Source organism: Camelus ferus, chromosome 5 (assembly GCF_009834535.1).
Source record: "Camelus ferus isolate YT-003-E chromosome 5, BCGSAC_Cfer_1.0, whole genome shotgun sequence".
In the NCBI taxonomy this organism is placed as follows: Eukaryota; Metazoa; Chordata; class Mammalia; order Artiodactyla; family Camelidae; genus Camelus; species Camelus ferus.
Window position 1 is genome coordinate 48,660,723 of NC_045700.1, and position 16,620 is coordinate 48,677,342.

The 16,620-nt window shown below is 32.3% G+C and overlaps 1 protein-coding gene across 6 annotated transcripts in view; it reads right to left on the reverse strand.

Moving 5' to 3' along the window:
* The window catches only part of LNPK (lunapark, ER junction formation factor), a 68,279-nt gene that overhangs the window by 42,742 nt on the left and 8,917 nt on the right, over positions 1-16,620 (reverse strand). For all 6 annotated transcript variants that reach the window (XR_004319952.1, XR_004319951.1, XM_032479728.1 and 3 more), the window contains exons 5-6: positions 5,505-5,563; positions 849-889 (exon numbers count right to left, since the gene is read on the reverse strand). Coding sequence is in view for 4 of the 6 variants with exons in the window: in XM_032479728.1 (XP_032335619.1) it covers positions 849-889; positions 5,505-5,563 (100 nt within the window). In the remaining 2 variants the exon portion in view is untranslated. The remainder of the gene's footprint in view (positions 1-848; positions 890-5,504; positions 5,564-16,620) is intronic.

The following is a 16,620-nucleotide window of genomic DNA, read 5'->3' on the forward strand; positions in this document are numbered from 1 at the left end:
ACATTCATAACTTTTATTAGTTTCATACTTGTTACTTATTACATGTTAGATTAAAATACACTGAATTAATTTTGCATCTGATTAAATTTAATTAAATAAGTTTCCATGTAACATACTGCTATCAATTATCATTTTTATATCTCAAAAATATATGAAAAAAGTATCAGTAAATTCAAGCCAAACACCAAGTTCAATTCACTTATTAAAACTATTATATACCAACCTCTAAATATCTAGAGTCCTTCCTCTCTTACTCTTGGCCCTCCTCTTTCCAGCACATCTGAAGGACGCATTTAATGGCTCCACAATACATGCCCATGTGATCAGAATTACTGATAGAAAATGGGAAAAAACAAAGAAAAACTATTCTCTCTTCCTCTCTCTCCACCCCCTCTTCTTCAGCCAGGGCTGTTTTTGTTTTTGTTTTTCATGTTAAATTTGTCTTTTACAACCTGTCTTCCTGATTCCCTCACTCATAGCCTTATCGTGTCAAGAAAATCTGAGAACTGACATATGTTTGGCCCTTTTGGGGCTCTATTAATCAATCTAGATATCTACCTTTTTACCCCTCTACCTCATTTATTAGTCCCCCAATATGATTCATTTACTTACTTCTCAGCTTCCAACTGACATGGACTCTCAGAATCTCAAAAGTCCATCTAACTACTTTTTCCTGTCAATCATTATTACCTAGCAAAAATATTCATAATTTAGCTTCACCATTAAATTGCTATCTAAAAGCACACTTGTTCCTTGGAAAGTCATTACTTACAACATATAAGTATTAATTATTCAGTTCTTAATTTATTAGTTTTATATAAATTAACTTTAAATAAAAGTTAACTTACTATTTTTTTCTTCTGTGATTTTAAATCATCCAATGCTTCATCTAGAAAACAAGATTGAAATGAAAACTAAATCAGATATTAAGATACTTAGATACAAGAAGAAAAAATCATGCCAAATGATATACATTAAGCAACTGCAAGAAAACTTTCTCATTTAAGGATTTCTCACTGACTTGTACAGACAAAAATTATCTCAATCTTTATCCATATAAATTTCATATATTTCCCTATATTATATTTTATAAGCTCAGTAGGGGGAAAATGGCTTTACATAGAATAAAACACCTTTCCAAATTAAAAATATATATATATATACACATACACTTAAAATGTTTTCATAAACATTACTTTTTATTATTTCTCCTCCCTTTCAACATCCCACCCACATTAATTTACAGAATTAAAACCAAGTATCTTTTTATACATTGGTAATAAAAATGTTCTCTCTTTGTTTATAAGGAAAGAAGTACATATTTTATTAAGTTATTCAACCTTCAAGATATTGAGCACTAATAAAAAAAATCTTTGAAAATCTGTAGTATTATACCTAAGGAGGGACTTGGAAAGGAAAGGAATACTACTTCCTTTTCAAAATTAAAATTTCCAAGATTTGACTGCTTAGTTAGGTTGCATTGGTGGAACATGAAGAATCACTTCAAAGGATATCATTTATGAATGTCAATATCTGCTTTACAAATTTATTTTAGGTTTCTAGTTATCTCTAGAAATAATTAACTGGTATAAATAGGAATACTATTCTGGCTGGAAAGAAGAAAGACTTATAACTTAATTTAAACCTTTTACCAAATAGAATTTAAATAACTGTTCTTAATGTTTAATTAAATTTACAAATAAAACTGTTATCTCGTCACTGAAGTTCTGGAGTAGCAAACATCTGAACATCCAATTCAAAACATATTATTTACGTAAAAATCCAAAGAAATACAAGCTTATAAAAAGATGATTTTACTATACTTTTTTCCAAAAGGTATCAAGTAGTCTTTAATGTACTAGCAGACTTATTAAAGGGAGAAAAAAATCTGCTGACATCTTTAAAGAGAATAGTCATCTTGAGTTGGATAAGATCAAGCTAAATATCTATGGCAAACTATTTTAATGCAGAGATCAGCAAACTTTTTCTGTAAAGAGCCAGACAGTGAATATTTTAAGCTTTATGGGCCAAAAGGCAAAACTGAGTCAGTACTTTCAAAGCAAAAGAGTAAACAAATTTCCACAAAACTTTTATTGACCAAATTCAAATATAGTAATAATTGAGTTCAATTTTTGTAACATAGGTCTGGCAATGAAAAGAATGGAATTATTTTTTTTTTGGGTGGGGGATAACACTTCACTTGATTGAGATTCACAGTTAGTGTTTCCTATCAACAAAACTGACTGCAAATGTTAATCTGTTTATCTGTAATGAGATTTCATAATTTTATTTTTGAAAATTTTTTTCACACAGATAAGTGCTGCTAAATATTGAAATCAATCCACAAGCACATATTTTAATTAAGCTTATTCACTTTGCGAAAAGCATTTAGAAAATTCTTTAGACTCTTCTCTTGATATCTGCCTTTTATCATGTCACTGCAAATTAATCATTTCCAGTTAAATGGATTTTGAAACCTGGAAATTTCCTGCGTACTTACATGGGGTCTGAAAAACACTGCTGGAAATGTAGTTTGAGCACAGATAATGCACTTGCTACAAATGTGTGTCGAATGGAGATCTTGCTTCTTAATTTTTCATAGCACTTCTTGAAAAATTACTTTTTGTCATTACAATATTATTTGTTTTCTAAATCACTTTACAACAGTATAGATTTCACATATAAGGACTGTTTTGTCTTGTAATCTTAGATTAAATTCATTAAGAACTATTATCAAGTCTGCAGCAAAAGCTAATTTCCAAAACCAGTTCAACTCATAGTGACTGAAGGTGGTTCTTGTCACTCAGAAACATTTCAATCTGGGCTCTGAACTCAAAATATCACAATAAAACTTTACTACTACTAATCCATCCAACTGCCATGCAGGTCAAGATTTTAAGCTTCTATTTCTGATAAAAGTTGGCATAACTGATGATGATTAAGTCCATAAAAGCAAATGAACTTCCCCACTGAAACTGCTAGTTCAATAACACATGATAGGTTCAAGTATGCTCTGCAAGTATCTCTTGTTGAATAACATAGTGGATAATAACACTTACAGTTTCGTGGGCTTTGAATTAATCCAAGTAAGCCTTTTTCTGTTTCACACATACTCTTACCACATAGTTGTAAATACATCTTAGCAGATTCCACTTCAGGTTGTACTGAATTAGTGTTTTCTCAACTTCTTTGAAAATATTCTCTCCCAGAATGTTCTACACAGACTGTTTCTAAAAGCTAATTCTTCAGTCACATCAAGTTCAATATTGACATATCAAGTTCAGTATTGACACCTCAAAAAACTACAATTGAGTGATATCAATAACATCTGTCAACTCAACAAAAGCCAGTGACAATCACTTGAAATCATTTGTCTTGTTTTTAAATTAACTATATTGCTTCCGATGTTCTTAACTCTTCAAGCAGTTGTTCTTGCCAAAAAGGCTAATGGCCAAGCAATGTTTTCTCTAAACACATTTCTTCAGTTGCTGTCATTACACAATTAACTCACCATTGATAAATGTATTTCTTTGCTTCACAAATAAGCCACTCAGATAGTTAACTTTGCTTGAAACTCCATTTTCACTTTTTATTTTTATGGAGAAATTCTGCTATGATGAGATATTCCATTTTAAATGTTCTAATTTTTCTGACCATACCTTTTCTGTGTGTTGGGGATATCATGATGAGAATCTTAGCATAGTAATGCCAATGTATATTTGAATTCTTCTAGTACATTTATAATGTCATTGCACAATAAGCACAATGCTTCATGATTTGGTAATAAAATAGTCCACACTCCATTGTGCTCTAAAAGTACAACATTTGAAGTCCAATTTTCCCTTCTTGTTTTCACATGATAAGCATGTACTGGTAATAGTAAATAAAACTGTCACAATATAGCAATATACAAGGCACCTGAAATGCTGTCAATTTATAACTGTGTCACTATGATTTGTTGTGCATCCTGCAAAAGTCTGAAGTGTTGAGAATACCATACAGCCTGTCACAACTACTCAATTGTACCATTATAGAATGAAAACAGCTATAGACAACATATAAATGAATGGGCATGTCTGTGTTTCAATAAAACAGAAATTTGAACTTCATAAAATTTAACATGTCACAAAATATTATTCTTTTGAAATTTTTCAATGTTAAAAGTGTAAAAACCATTATTAGATCATAAGCTATATAAAGTGGTGGGCAGGACTTGGCTCACAGACTGGAATTTGCCAACCCTTACTTTACTCTATATTAGGTCCAACTTGTAAGACAAAGTAAATACAACTAACAGAGAACAAAAAGCAAGGACACAACCAATAGCTTCAGGCTTAAAAAAAAAAATATATATATATACACACACACACACACATACATATATGGTACCTAACTTTATATGCTAAAAAAAAGTGTAAGACTGCAAGACAATGTCTAATGAAGTCTATTTTATGTACATGCAATAGCTATTCAAATGAATTCATAAAAATTTTTTTAAAATGAAAGGATCCATGAAATAAATTTTTAAAGCAAAAAGCTCCTTTATAAATAACAAAATCCCACTGTATAGCACATGGAACTATATTCAATATATTGTAATAGCCTATAATGAAAATTGAATATATATATATATGTATAAGTGAATCCTATGCTGTACACCAGAAATTAACATATTGTAAACCAACTATACTCCAATTTAAAAAAACCCTTTATATAATAAGTAAGTCCTGATGTGCCTACTTGTAAGTTAAACTATTTACACATTTTCCTTAGAGAAGTGTTTCCAAGGGCTCTTTTAAAATAGTTTCTTATATTTTTTACTATTTTGTTAGTTCCATGAGGTCAGAGGGCATATTTGTTTTAAACTGTCTTCCCAGCATCTACTATATTACTAAATATCACTGGAAACAATACAATAAGTTCAATTTCCCTAATCTGATTAAAAGTATCAATAGTTTCTAGAACCACAGCAAACACACTTAAAGGTAAAAATTAGAAGCTCTTCCAACAAAATCTCCTGATTCCACTTCAATTCAATATTATACTAAGTCCTAACCCATTAAATAAGGCAAGAAAAATGTAAAAGGCAAGAAAAATAAAAAAAGAATAGGAATTGGAAAAAAAAAGTCAGTAGTATCAGCCCACATGTGTTTAACACTTTGCAACTTTCATACACTTTCACATATAATTTCATTTAATATTCGTAACGGTCCTGCCAAAACAAATATTTCTGTATTCATTCTATAAACTAGGAAACTGAGGTTCAGAGAACTTAAACTTATTTGCAGGACAAAACAGGCATGATAGAAATAACACAAATGAAAAATAGAACCAATTCGATCATTCATAATCCTTCTTATGCTTTACAGTAAACAACTCTTCAATATTTACCATATTGTCATTTCAATATACCATTTCACAACCTTTCATTTCAACTACAAACCAATGTATCGTAAGACGGGTTTTTTTAAATGTATCTATAAAAATTTAGAAATTAAACTTACTATTTCTTTCTGTTCTCTTGGAAAAGAAGAAAATAAGCACTGTTCTTATGCTCCAGATACTACAGAGGAAGCAAAATTCAGAAACAAAAACCGTAATTAGGATGCATGAATTAGAAGCCATATAAATGAAAACAAATACACATTTCCAATTAGAGTTAGGTACACTGTTTCCCTTTACTTTTTGAAAATTAAAAGCACTCCTTTCTTTCAGAAGCCACCAGAAGTACACTGTGCTTTCAAAGGAGTTCTCAATCTAAACTCCACAGATCTCCTGAGAGTCCCCCTAAATTGCAAAATTGCTTTTGTGTACGAAAGTGCATTTCTCTGGAGAGACCACTGCCTTTATCATTCTCAAAGGGGGTCTATGAATCCCTCAAAAGATTAAGAACAGATTATAAAATTCCTTCTTACTAGGTAAGCATCAACTCCAAAAATTTATCTATTCTTATGTGTTAGGGAAAAACATGTTTTACAAATCAAGAGCATTATACAAATGTAAGCTGCTACTCCTTCCCAGTTATTTAACATTAGAGGGATCTTTTCTACTAAACAGAATAAGCTATCTGGAAAAAAATAAAACCTTACTCTTAAAGAAATAAAAGAATGATCCTAAACAAAAACTTATCCAGATCATCTCTTAAATTCAATGTAAATAAACCAAAATTCCTTTCTCCATAGAACATGGCAGAATAAGTATACAAACATTATCACTTTATAAAAGAAATACATTGTATCTAAATATAAATTCAGATAATAAGTATGAAATTAGTTTTTCACTCTGAAATATATCATTGCTATTCCTAGGAGTCAGCCTGCAAGGTCATCACCAGTGAACCCTGTCTCCTGGTATTCACAGATTTGTATAGTCCTGTCTCACCAGTGTTGGTCAGTGTGACCAACAGCATATGGCAGAAGTGACAGTATATCACTTCAAAATTAGGTTATAAAAGACTGCAGCTTCCATCTCAGGCTTCCTCTTCCTCTTGTTATCTTTCTCTCTCTTGGATTACTTGCTGTGAGAGAAGCCAACTGGTATGGCATGAGGACATTCAGAAAACTCTACAGAAAAGCCCATTTGGAGAGAAACAGAGGTCTCCGGCAAACAGCCAGTGAGGAGCTGAGGCTTGCAAACGACTACATGTGTGAGCTTATTAGAAGTAAATTCTCCAGCATTAGTTAAGACTTGAGATGATGGTAGCCCCAGCCAATAGCTTAACTACAATTTATATATGAAAAAAGACCCTGAGCCAGAACCATCCTACTAAGCTGCTTCCACATTCCTGCCCCTTAAGAATTGTGAGAGATAATAAACATTTGTTGTTTTTAAGCTACAAAGTTCTGGGGCAATTTGTTACACAGCAATAAATAACTCATACATTGTTTTTTATATTGTGATGATTTACTTTTATAATATGAAAACATGAAAATAACCAGCACCAGATTCCTACATGGTACATGGACAACCACCTAAGCACTAGAAGAGAAAAAAAAAAAAAAAAGATACTGAGCATTGTCCTTATCAAGGGAAAGGAGGTAAGAAAAAGGTTAAGGACACTGCTCATAACCCTCAAAGACCCTGCAGCAGTAGAAAAGTCCCATAATATTTCCCCACTGCAAACTCCCTGAAACAGTGGCAAGCAGAGAGAGATGATTTAGGAAAAAAGTATAGGGAAAGAGAACTGAGGACACGAGAGAAGGAACTGCAGAGATGATGACTAAAATTCTGAAGGAAATCAGTAAATTTTCTTAAATGGTAGACACTGTTTTTAAAGCACATATAATTGTCAAAGCATAAAAACTACAAGAATGGAAATATACTTCCTTGCTTTAAAATAAAACTCATTAGTCCCCCTTTGTGGACAACAAATTCTTATTCTGGTTTTTATCAGAACTACTGGTGGAGAAAATGAGCTATCAAATAATACACATTTCCAAGTGTCAAGTCTTCAAGACTTTAAAAGGTAGAACAACAGAATTAGTTATTCTTTAAGGCTAAATTAAATGAAATTCTTTTAAATAAAGAATTCCTTAAAATAAAATTTAGGGAAGAATTAAAGTATTTCAGGAACATATATTTTAGTTATCCCAACAAAGGTTTTGCTACCATCAGAATTTAACAACATATTTGTGACAATATTAAAGATATTATTATTGACTCTTACTTTAACAATGGTGGCATAATCTCCATTACCCCTTTCTCTTCTTAGAAATCATTCAAACAGCAAGAAGACAAAGACAAAAAGAGAAATTCTTTTTCTGATAAAATTAAGATAAGCTAAAACCCAACCCTCAAAATATGTGGAAGGGCTCCCAAAATCAATGGAGATGATGCAGGCACTCAAAAGAGTAAAAGCAGGGAAGGAAAACTGCTTATCTCACTAAAAGGCAGGAAGATAAAATTTCCCAAAATGTAAAATCTAAAACCCATGTTTATTATAATGAGAATAAGATACATATGCTACTGGCAGAAACTCCTCAGTTTGATTCCAACAATGAAACAGAAAAGGCAAGAATTAAAAAGAAATCACTCAGAAATGCCCTATTTACAAAGAATATTCTGTTTCTGTGGCAGCAGTGAAGAAAAGAAGTTTCATATTATGAAAAAATATAGAGTTCCCTAACCCTACTACCTGGAAAAAGATAAAAGCTGAACAAACTAACACACTAAATCCTGGGTCATAAGGAAAATTCTAGATAGTCTGAAATCTAGGAAGGCATGCTTCTACACTCTCACATAAACCTCTTACAAATAACTGGGCCAAAGTAAACATACCACATAACTAAAGATTTTCTTTTTAAGTTATAAAAACCAAAAGCAAAATACAGAATTATGTTCCAAAACTTAGACCAACATCTTTTATCTCAAAAATGTAAATGAGCTAAACTCACCAGAGCAAAAGAAATAGACTTTCAGACAGGATCATAAAAAAACCCCAACCCTACAAAATAAACTGACATCTAAAACTGTTTTTGAAGGTTGAAAATACAACAATGGGGAAAAAAATACTAGGCAAATATAAATAAAATAAGAGTTGTGATCTTAATATGCCACAAGATTGAATGCAAAACCCCCTCCCCTCTGCAAAAAACTTTAAACTAGAAAAACAAGGTCATTTTATAGCATTTAAAATGATGCAGTTTCTTTCAGGTAAACAAAAATACATTCTAAGAACTCTGCATCAGCCTGTTCAGGTTGGAAAAAAAAGGACACAGTTTCTTTCCAATAAATGATAAAATGGTGCCGAAGCAACTGGGCATCCACAGGCAGGGAGGCAAGGAGGAAGGGAGGAAGGGAGGAAGGGAGGAAGGGAGGAAGAAGGAAGGAAGGAAGGAAGGAAGGAAGGAAGGAAGGAAGGAAGGAAGGAAGAATCTCAATGTGAACCTCATACTTACATTAAAAATTAGCTCAAAATGGATTATGAACTTGAATGTTAGAAGAAAAAAGCATAGACAAAAACAAAGGAGAAAATCTTCAGGACCTATATCTACAGAGGGGTTCTTGACAACAAAAGCACAATACACAAAAGGAAATTTTTAAAATAATAAATTTGGCTCTGCAAAAATACCCTATTAAGAGGATACAAGGACAAACTACAGACTGGGAAAAAAATCTTTGCAAAACATATATCCACCAAAAAACCTGTCTCTATGTATATAAGGAACTCTCAAAACTCAACAGCAAAAAGACTAATAATCCAATTAGAAAATTAGCAGACATGAACAGACATTTCACTCAAAAGAAGATACACATGGCAAATAAACACATAAAAAGATGTCCAACATTATTAGCCATCAGGGAAATATAAATTAAAACCACAATGAGCTATCACTAGACACCTATCAGAATGGTCAAATTAGAAAATAGTGGTAATACCAAATGCTGGTAAGGATGCAGAGAAACTAGATCACTCAAACATAACTAGTGGAAATGTAAAATGGTACCCCTACTCTGAAAAACAGTTTAGCAGTTTCCTGTTAAAATAAATATGTATTTAAATGTGCCTCAGAAATTACACTCTTGGGCATATACCCTAGAGAAACGAAAACTTATGTTCAGGCAAAAACTGTTCACAAATGTTCATGGCAGCCTCATTTGTTAAAGCCAAAAACTGAAAATCATCCAAATGACCTTCAACAGGGGTATTGCTAAGCAAACTGTGCTACATTAATGCCATGCAATACTACCCAGCAATAAAAAGGAACTACTGATACACTTAAGAACTTAGATGGATCTCAAGAATATGCTCAGTTAAAAAAGCCAATTTCAAAAGACTGCATACTATGTGATCCCATTTTACAACATTTTTGAAATAAAATTATAGGGATGGAAAATAGATTAGTGGGTGGTAGGAGTTAGGAATGAGGCAGGCAGAAGAGAGCTGGTATGATTACAAAGGGGTGGCAAAAAGGAACTCTGTGAACAGTTCTGGATCTGAATTGCGGGGAAGTTACATGAAGCTATACATATGATAAAAATGCATAGAAATACAAAATACATACACACAAATGAGTGTATGTTAAACTAGGAAAATCTGAATAGGCTCTGTGAATTAAACCAATGTCAATTTCCTGCTGTGATATTTAACTACAGTCATGTAAGATGTTACCACTGGGGAAGGCTAGGTGAAGGGTACACAGGACCTGCCTGTACACATTTGTTTTTTCCAATTTCTTGTGAATCTATAATTTTTTCAAAATAAAAAGTATTTTTTAAAGGATGTGCTTACAATGAGGATATAACAGCTAGGAATATCTATTCATCAAATAGAAAAGTATCAACACTCATAAAGCAAAACTAAATGAAATACAAGGAGAAATATAAATACATTGTCATTAGGATACAGAAGATCTATATAGCATAGTAAGGTAGTTTTCATATTAAACTCTGTGGACCGGGGAGGGGGGGAATCTTCAAGTGTTCATGAAATGCTGCAATTGACCAAATAGTATGTCACCCCCAAAAAAAGTCTCAATAAATTCAAAGTGGATATATTATTAAACAATATTTTCTGAAAGCAATACAATGAAAGTAGAAATAGTAATTAAGCCAAAAAACCAAATATAACAAATACACATTTGCCACCTGGAAATAACTCTGAAATTACAAAAACTAAAAAAAGAAAAAAACATTGAATGATACAACCAAAGTAAATCAACTACATATCAAGACCTGTGGGAAGAAACTAAAGTGGTCAGAAAATACCATGGCCTCAAATACATGTGCAGTGTATTGTGTCAAGAAATAAGAATGAAAATAAATATGTTAAAGCATCCATTTTGAGTTATAAGAATAAAATAAGCCTAAGGAAAAGAAAAAGAATTAATAAAAAAGAAGTAATTTTTAAGCTGGATTTTTTGGGAGAAACAGCTAATAAAAATAACCAAAAAAGAGAATATGTACAAATATACAAAATAAGAAATAAGGAAGCAATACCATAGTTACAAAGAAAACTTTAAAAATCAGTAAGAGACAATGATGACTACTACTATTACAACACTAAGCAAACACATTTTAAAACTGTAGAATGGAGATATACATATATCTCAAATTTTTAACAAAACTAACCTTGGAAGAGACAAAAAAGCCTAAAAAATTAACTACTATTAAATTTTAAAAGTTGTTAAGAGCTACCCTTTATTAAAAAAAACACGAAGCCAAAAAAATTTTAAATGGAATACTACTAAACCTGTAAAGGACAGATAATGCCAGTACTATTTAAACTGTTATAGAGCATTAAAAAGGAAAGAAAAGCTTTCTGATATTTCTATAAAATGACTACAACTATGAAAGGAAATATTCCTAGAATTCAAGATTTCAGTATTTGATTTCAATATTTAACATAATCTATCATATCAAGAAATGTAAGATGAAACAGCATTTAACAAAATTCAACAATCTTTCTTGATTTAAAAGAAAACTAAATAAAATACAAGTAGCTAGAAAAATTCTTAACATAAAATATATCTTCTCAATTCAAAAGTCAGGATAATGCCCAAAGGCGAAACGTCAGAATCATTCCCAAGGAGCAAGTCAAGGATGTCCGCTATTTTCTCTGTAACTTAACAATGTCTTGAAAGTATTAGCCAATACAATTAGCCCAGATGAAAAAAAAAATCTGAAAGGAGGTGAAATTTTTTGCTATTTACAAATAATATGACTGTATACTTGAAGTGAAACTCTCAAAGACTCAACTAAACAACTTGCTAGAAACAACAAGACAACTATACTTGGATACAAAATTAGTATAGAAAGTCAGTAAGTTCACAGATATAATCAGTTCTAAGATATACTAAACCCTTTCTTAACTCACATTCATGAAATATTCCAGTTGTTCTTTTCTGAATGAAACTGAACATAAATACAGCATGAATTTTTGTTAAATACTATAAAATTATAAAGGTGTTCTAAAAGGAATACTTGGAACTTCAATATAACAGAATCACTCTTTATATTCAGTAAACATTTTAAATCCTTAATATTCAGTATTTTATTGTACTAAAATTAAAATTGCTAAAAGTTAAAATATAGCAGAAAATAGTTAAAACTCTATTAATATAATCAAACCTTTCTCACTTTTACTAAAGGATTAACAGTCCATAAACCTGATTACTTCTCACCAATCTTCATATACAAAGGAGTTTTTACCTATCTTATCCTTCCTGCCAAATTTAAGTGCTTTCTTCCCAACAATCACACAAGCCCTATACAATTTATTGAGATGTTTTTAAGATGAGATTTAACAATATAGAAAGCTAAAAATGAAAAAGTACAGGTCTCAATATTTATAACTATGTTGACTATTTTGTCAGTTTATTTAACCATCAAAGGCTTTAGCGAGAATTACTTTCGCATTCAGACAATGATTTATTTTGGCATAAGGATAAAGCCTTTTAAAAATTATCTTATTATTGGGGGGTTGGGGAAGAAGAGATATGACTTAACACCATTTTCAAACCCAATGATTTGAACTGCTATCTTTATCATATATAAAAACCATATATAATTTTTTAAATCCTATGGGGATTTATGAATTCTCACGTCTCTTTCTTTGGTCTGTGTCTCTATTTAGACACTGTACCAAACCTTTAATTAATGAAGTTTTATAATGCATTTGGTATCTGGTAGACCTCTGATTCTCATACTGCTCCTTTTTTAGAATTTTCAAGACTATTATTATGAGCTTATTTTTCTGTTAAAAATTATGGAACAAATGCGTCAAGATTTTTAAAGCACTGCTGGTATCTGTATTGTGATCACAAACTTTTAGATTAATTTAGGGAAAACCAATCACATTACAATACTGAGTCTTCCTATCCAAGAATTGGATTTGTCTCTTATATGTCTCAGTACGTAATTCTTTAAGTATAAAATTGTATCAAGTGAATATCAACATTGTAAAAGAGATGCTTGCAAATTATTTTCATACCTATAAAAACTAAGAGTAAATATTCTTCTTGAGTAAATATCAAGAGATGTCTGGATACCTTCTCCTGTAAGAGCCAACTATAGTTGATAAGAAACACTTTGTATTATTATTAGAGTACCATGAAACAAATATTTAACTTTCCTCAAAAGGCTACAAATTACTTTTATTAGTTGTCTAGCTAGATTGAGGAAATATCTCTTACAAAATGGTTGGGAGGAGGAGAACTGGGAAGGAGGCATAAAAATTGTATAAGATCAAAGTTCTATCCTCAAATGGCTTTCAATTTAAGTAGAAAAATAAGAAAACATAAGGAACAGGGGACAAGACTACCTTCCTCGGTTCCTTGAATTTTACCTCCATAATTTCATTTTAAAAGAAACACACGAACGCACACACACACACACACACACACACAACACATGCGGAAAGAAAATATGGCTTAATCCTCTGCAAAGGTCAACATTTTAGGCTAGATGAAATGATATTTTAGAGAATGGAATTTCTACAAAGTTATAATTTTTAAGAATAAGGTATCCAGGAATAAAAGCTGGTAAGATTGCTTGTAGAGATAGTTAAGTGTAGAGACAGTTTATGGTTGTTCACTCTTAAAAAATCAACTAACTTCCAAGGTAATGCATATCTGCCAGCATAATGTAGAAATAAAAAAATTTAACTGTAACCCAAACCTTCCCTCACTATGGAGCATAGTCTTAGTAATTCCTATGAAATCAGTTCACTATAATTTGTTTCAGTAACAGTTAAAAAGATCAGAGAAATGTTATTGAATCTGACAGAAAGAAAAATAGGTTGGAATTTCACCAAGTTCCTCCATATTACATCCTAAAAAGACAACATAATAAAATCTAAAAGTATCTTATATAGAGTATTGATATTCTACTATAAAAGATGATTTTGAAATAGTCATGATTAGGCAATATATGCTCAGTTCTGAGTCCATGACCTCTCTGCCAGTAAAAGCATTTCATAAACTTGGAATGCAGAGAGAGTAGTCACTTTTTGCAGTTATCAGGTAGATTTCTAAACTTTATAATCAATGTAGACAGTGATGATAAAGCAATATATTTTATTGCTCCTTCTGCCTCCATTTTCTTAAGCAAACCCTGGTGCAGACCTCAAAACTTTGGTTTTCAAAGAAAAAGGTCCAGGGATAAGCTTGGGCAACAGCTCACATTACACACAAAAGAAAATGTCCTGTGATAAACCTTCTTTCTATTTACCACAACATCTACTCTCACGTTGTTGTATTTTATTTCATGCTTTTTTGATTGTCATCAATCAGAAGGACAATTCTATTCTTTGTTGGGTAACTGGTCTATGCTTCCAAAAGTGAAGAGCTCACTGAAACAGAAACTGTAGCAGTTGAGAACCAGGTCACAGATGTGAATGAGGCAAAGTGAGAAATGGCTCTGAAGTTTAATAAGCCAAGAAATACTAGACGTAGGTGATGCAGAACAGGTAAAAGGACACAGTAAGGATAACAAAGCTTCATACTTAAAACAGTGAAAAAATCAAACTGAAGAAATAACAAACATTTTTAAAGAAATGAAGTTTTTCTACTTTTAAAAACAACAAGTATATGACTTATTTACAAAAAAAAAAAGTCACAATAGCTGATCACAATTTGTGGACAGAAATTAGAATTAGTGTAATAGAGTCCCTTATCAAACATTCTTTTGCAACTAGATACAATATTTCTATAATCAGAAAATCAATTTTTATATGGAAATGGATGTCAAATTGAGTTGTTTTAAGTTTTTAAAGACACTTAAATTAACTAGACTCAATAACCTCATACTTATTCCCTTTCTAAATCTTTTTTCTCTCTCTTCATTAAAAAAAAAAAATAGAAGGGAAGCAAGGGAAAGGGGCTCAGCATTATGAAATCCATGATTACACCTGGGATAAAAAGCATTCCAAAAGACTTCAAAAGAGAAGGAAAATTGTTTAAATGGCAGAGACAATTATTTTGTAATATGCATGCACTCAACTTTTGACTCTTTTATCTACATACAAAGTTAAAATTGTTATCAGCTCCAGGATTTTCCATTTGAAAAATATGCCCTGCATTAAAGACTAAACAAAAGATGTTTACTATAGAAGTCCCAAAGAAAAAGATTCTACCCTACCAAAGTCAAACCAAAAAACTTAAGTATCACCCTGATTCCTCCCTTCGTTTTCTCTTTCCTTTCATTTCCTCCCATCAAGTTGTCTCAGTTTTACTTCCAAAATATTTCCAAATCATCTGTTCATCTCCACTGCCCACTGGGCAATCCAGTCTATTTTCATTGTTCAACTTCTATAACAGCCTCCTAGATGATCTGTTTCTACCCTTGTCCTCCTTACTCCATCTCCATAAGGCAGCACACATGATCTTCTTAATTTAGATTTCATCATGCCAGTCTTCTAAAACCTTTACAAGCCTCCCATTTCACCCAAAATGAGATTCAGACTGCTTCCCCTCCCCTGACCCTGAAATTTAAAATTCTTCCCCTCACCCCGCATCCAACCAATCATTAAGAGCCTCTCTGTATTACTTCAGTTCTACCTCCTAAATCTCTTCAACCCAGTCACTTCACACAGCCCATCTGCTTCTCTTCAACGCTGCTATCAACACTCAAGTGCAAATCACCCCTAGACAAATACGGTAACCTTCTGCCTTGCTGCTCTGGATTCATTCTTACTCTCTTTTAATTTATTCTCCATGCTATAGCCTCAGTGGTTTTTTCAACATAACAATATGATAATGTCATACTCCTTTTTAAAAATCTTCAATGGCTTCCCACTACTGTTAGATTAAGACCTAAAATCTTTATCATGGACTATAAGGCCCACAAGAAATGTCCTTCTAACTATCCAGACTTTTCTCTATTATCCAGTCTTAGGCCTACTTTCAATTCTTTAAACCCATCATGCTCTGTACTCCCTCAGGGCCTGCAAATATGCTGTTCCTTCTGCCTAAACCACTACCTACCCTGTCACACTACCCTTGCTACAAATACTTATCCTTCAGGTCTCAAAGTCAAACATCACTTCCTCAGGGAGGCAAGATTTTCACTCTCTACTTATACAATCAAACAGTAATCTAGGTACTGCTGTGATGGGACTCTGCAGATATAATAAAGTATGACTCAGTTGATTTTAAGATAGGGAGATTAACCTGGACTATCAGTTGAGGCCTTAAAAGCAGAGGTTTCTTCCAGCCAAAGGCAGAATAGGAATTCAGAGAGGTGCAGCAGAAATCAGCCAACACCCTGTTTGAGCTTGGAAGCATACTCCCCCCAAGACTCCAGGCCAGCTGATAACTTTGATTTAAGCCTGCAAGACCCTAAGCAGAGAAGTCAGTCAAACCACCTGGACTTCTGACCTATGCAACTGTGATATAATAAATGGGTGTTGCTTTAAGTCACTAATTCTGTGGCAGGAATAGTAAAGAATACAAAGGCCCTTCCCTGACCCTCACCCTCCACTCCAGACTGTGTTAGGGACCCTGTAAAATGCTCCCAGAGCATTTGGCATTTCTCTCCCATAATATTCATCATACATATTACCTAATTTAATGTATACAGTCTAAGATCTATAGTCAAAGGTTTTGTATTTTTGTGTACCATACACCATTATAATCCAACATCTACACAATTGGTACCTATAAATGTTTGTTGATTGAATGA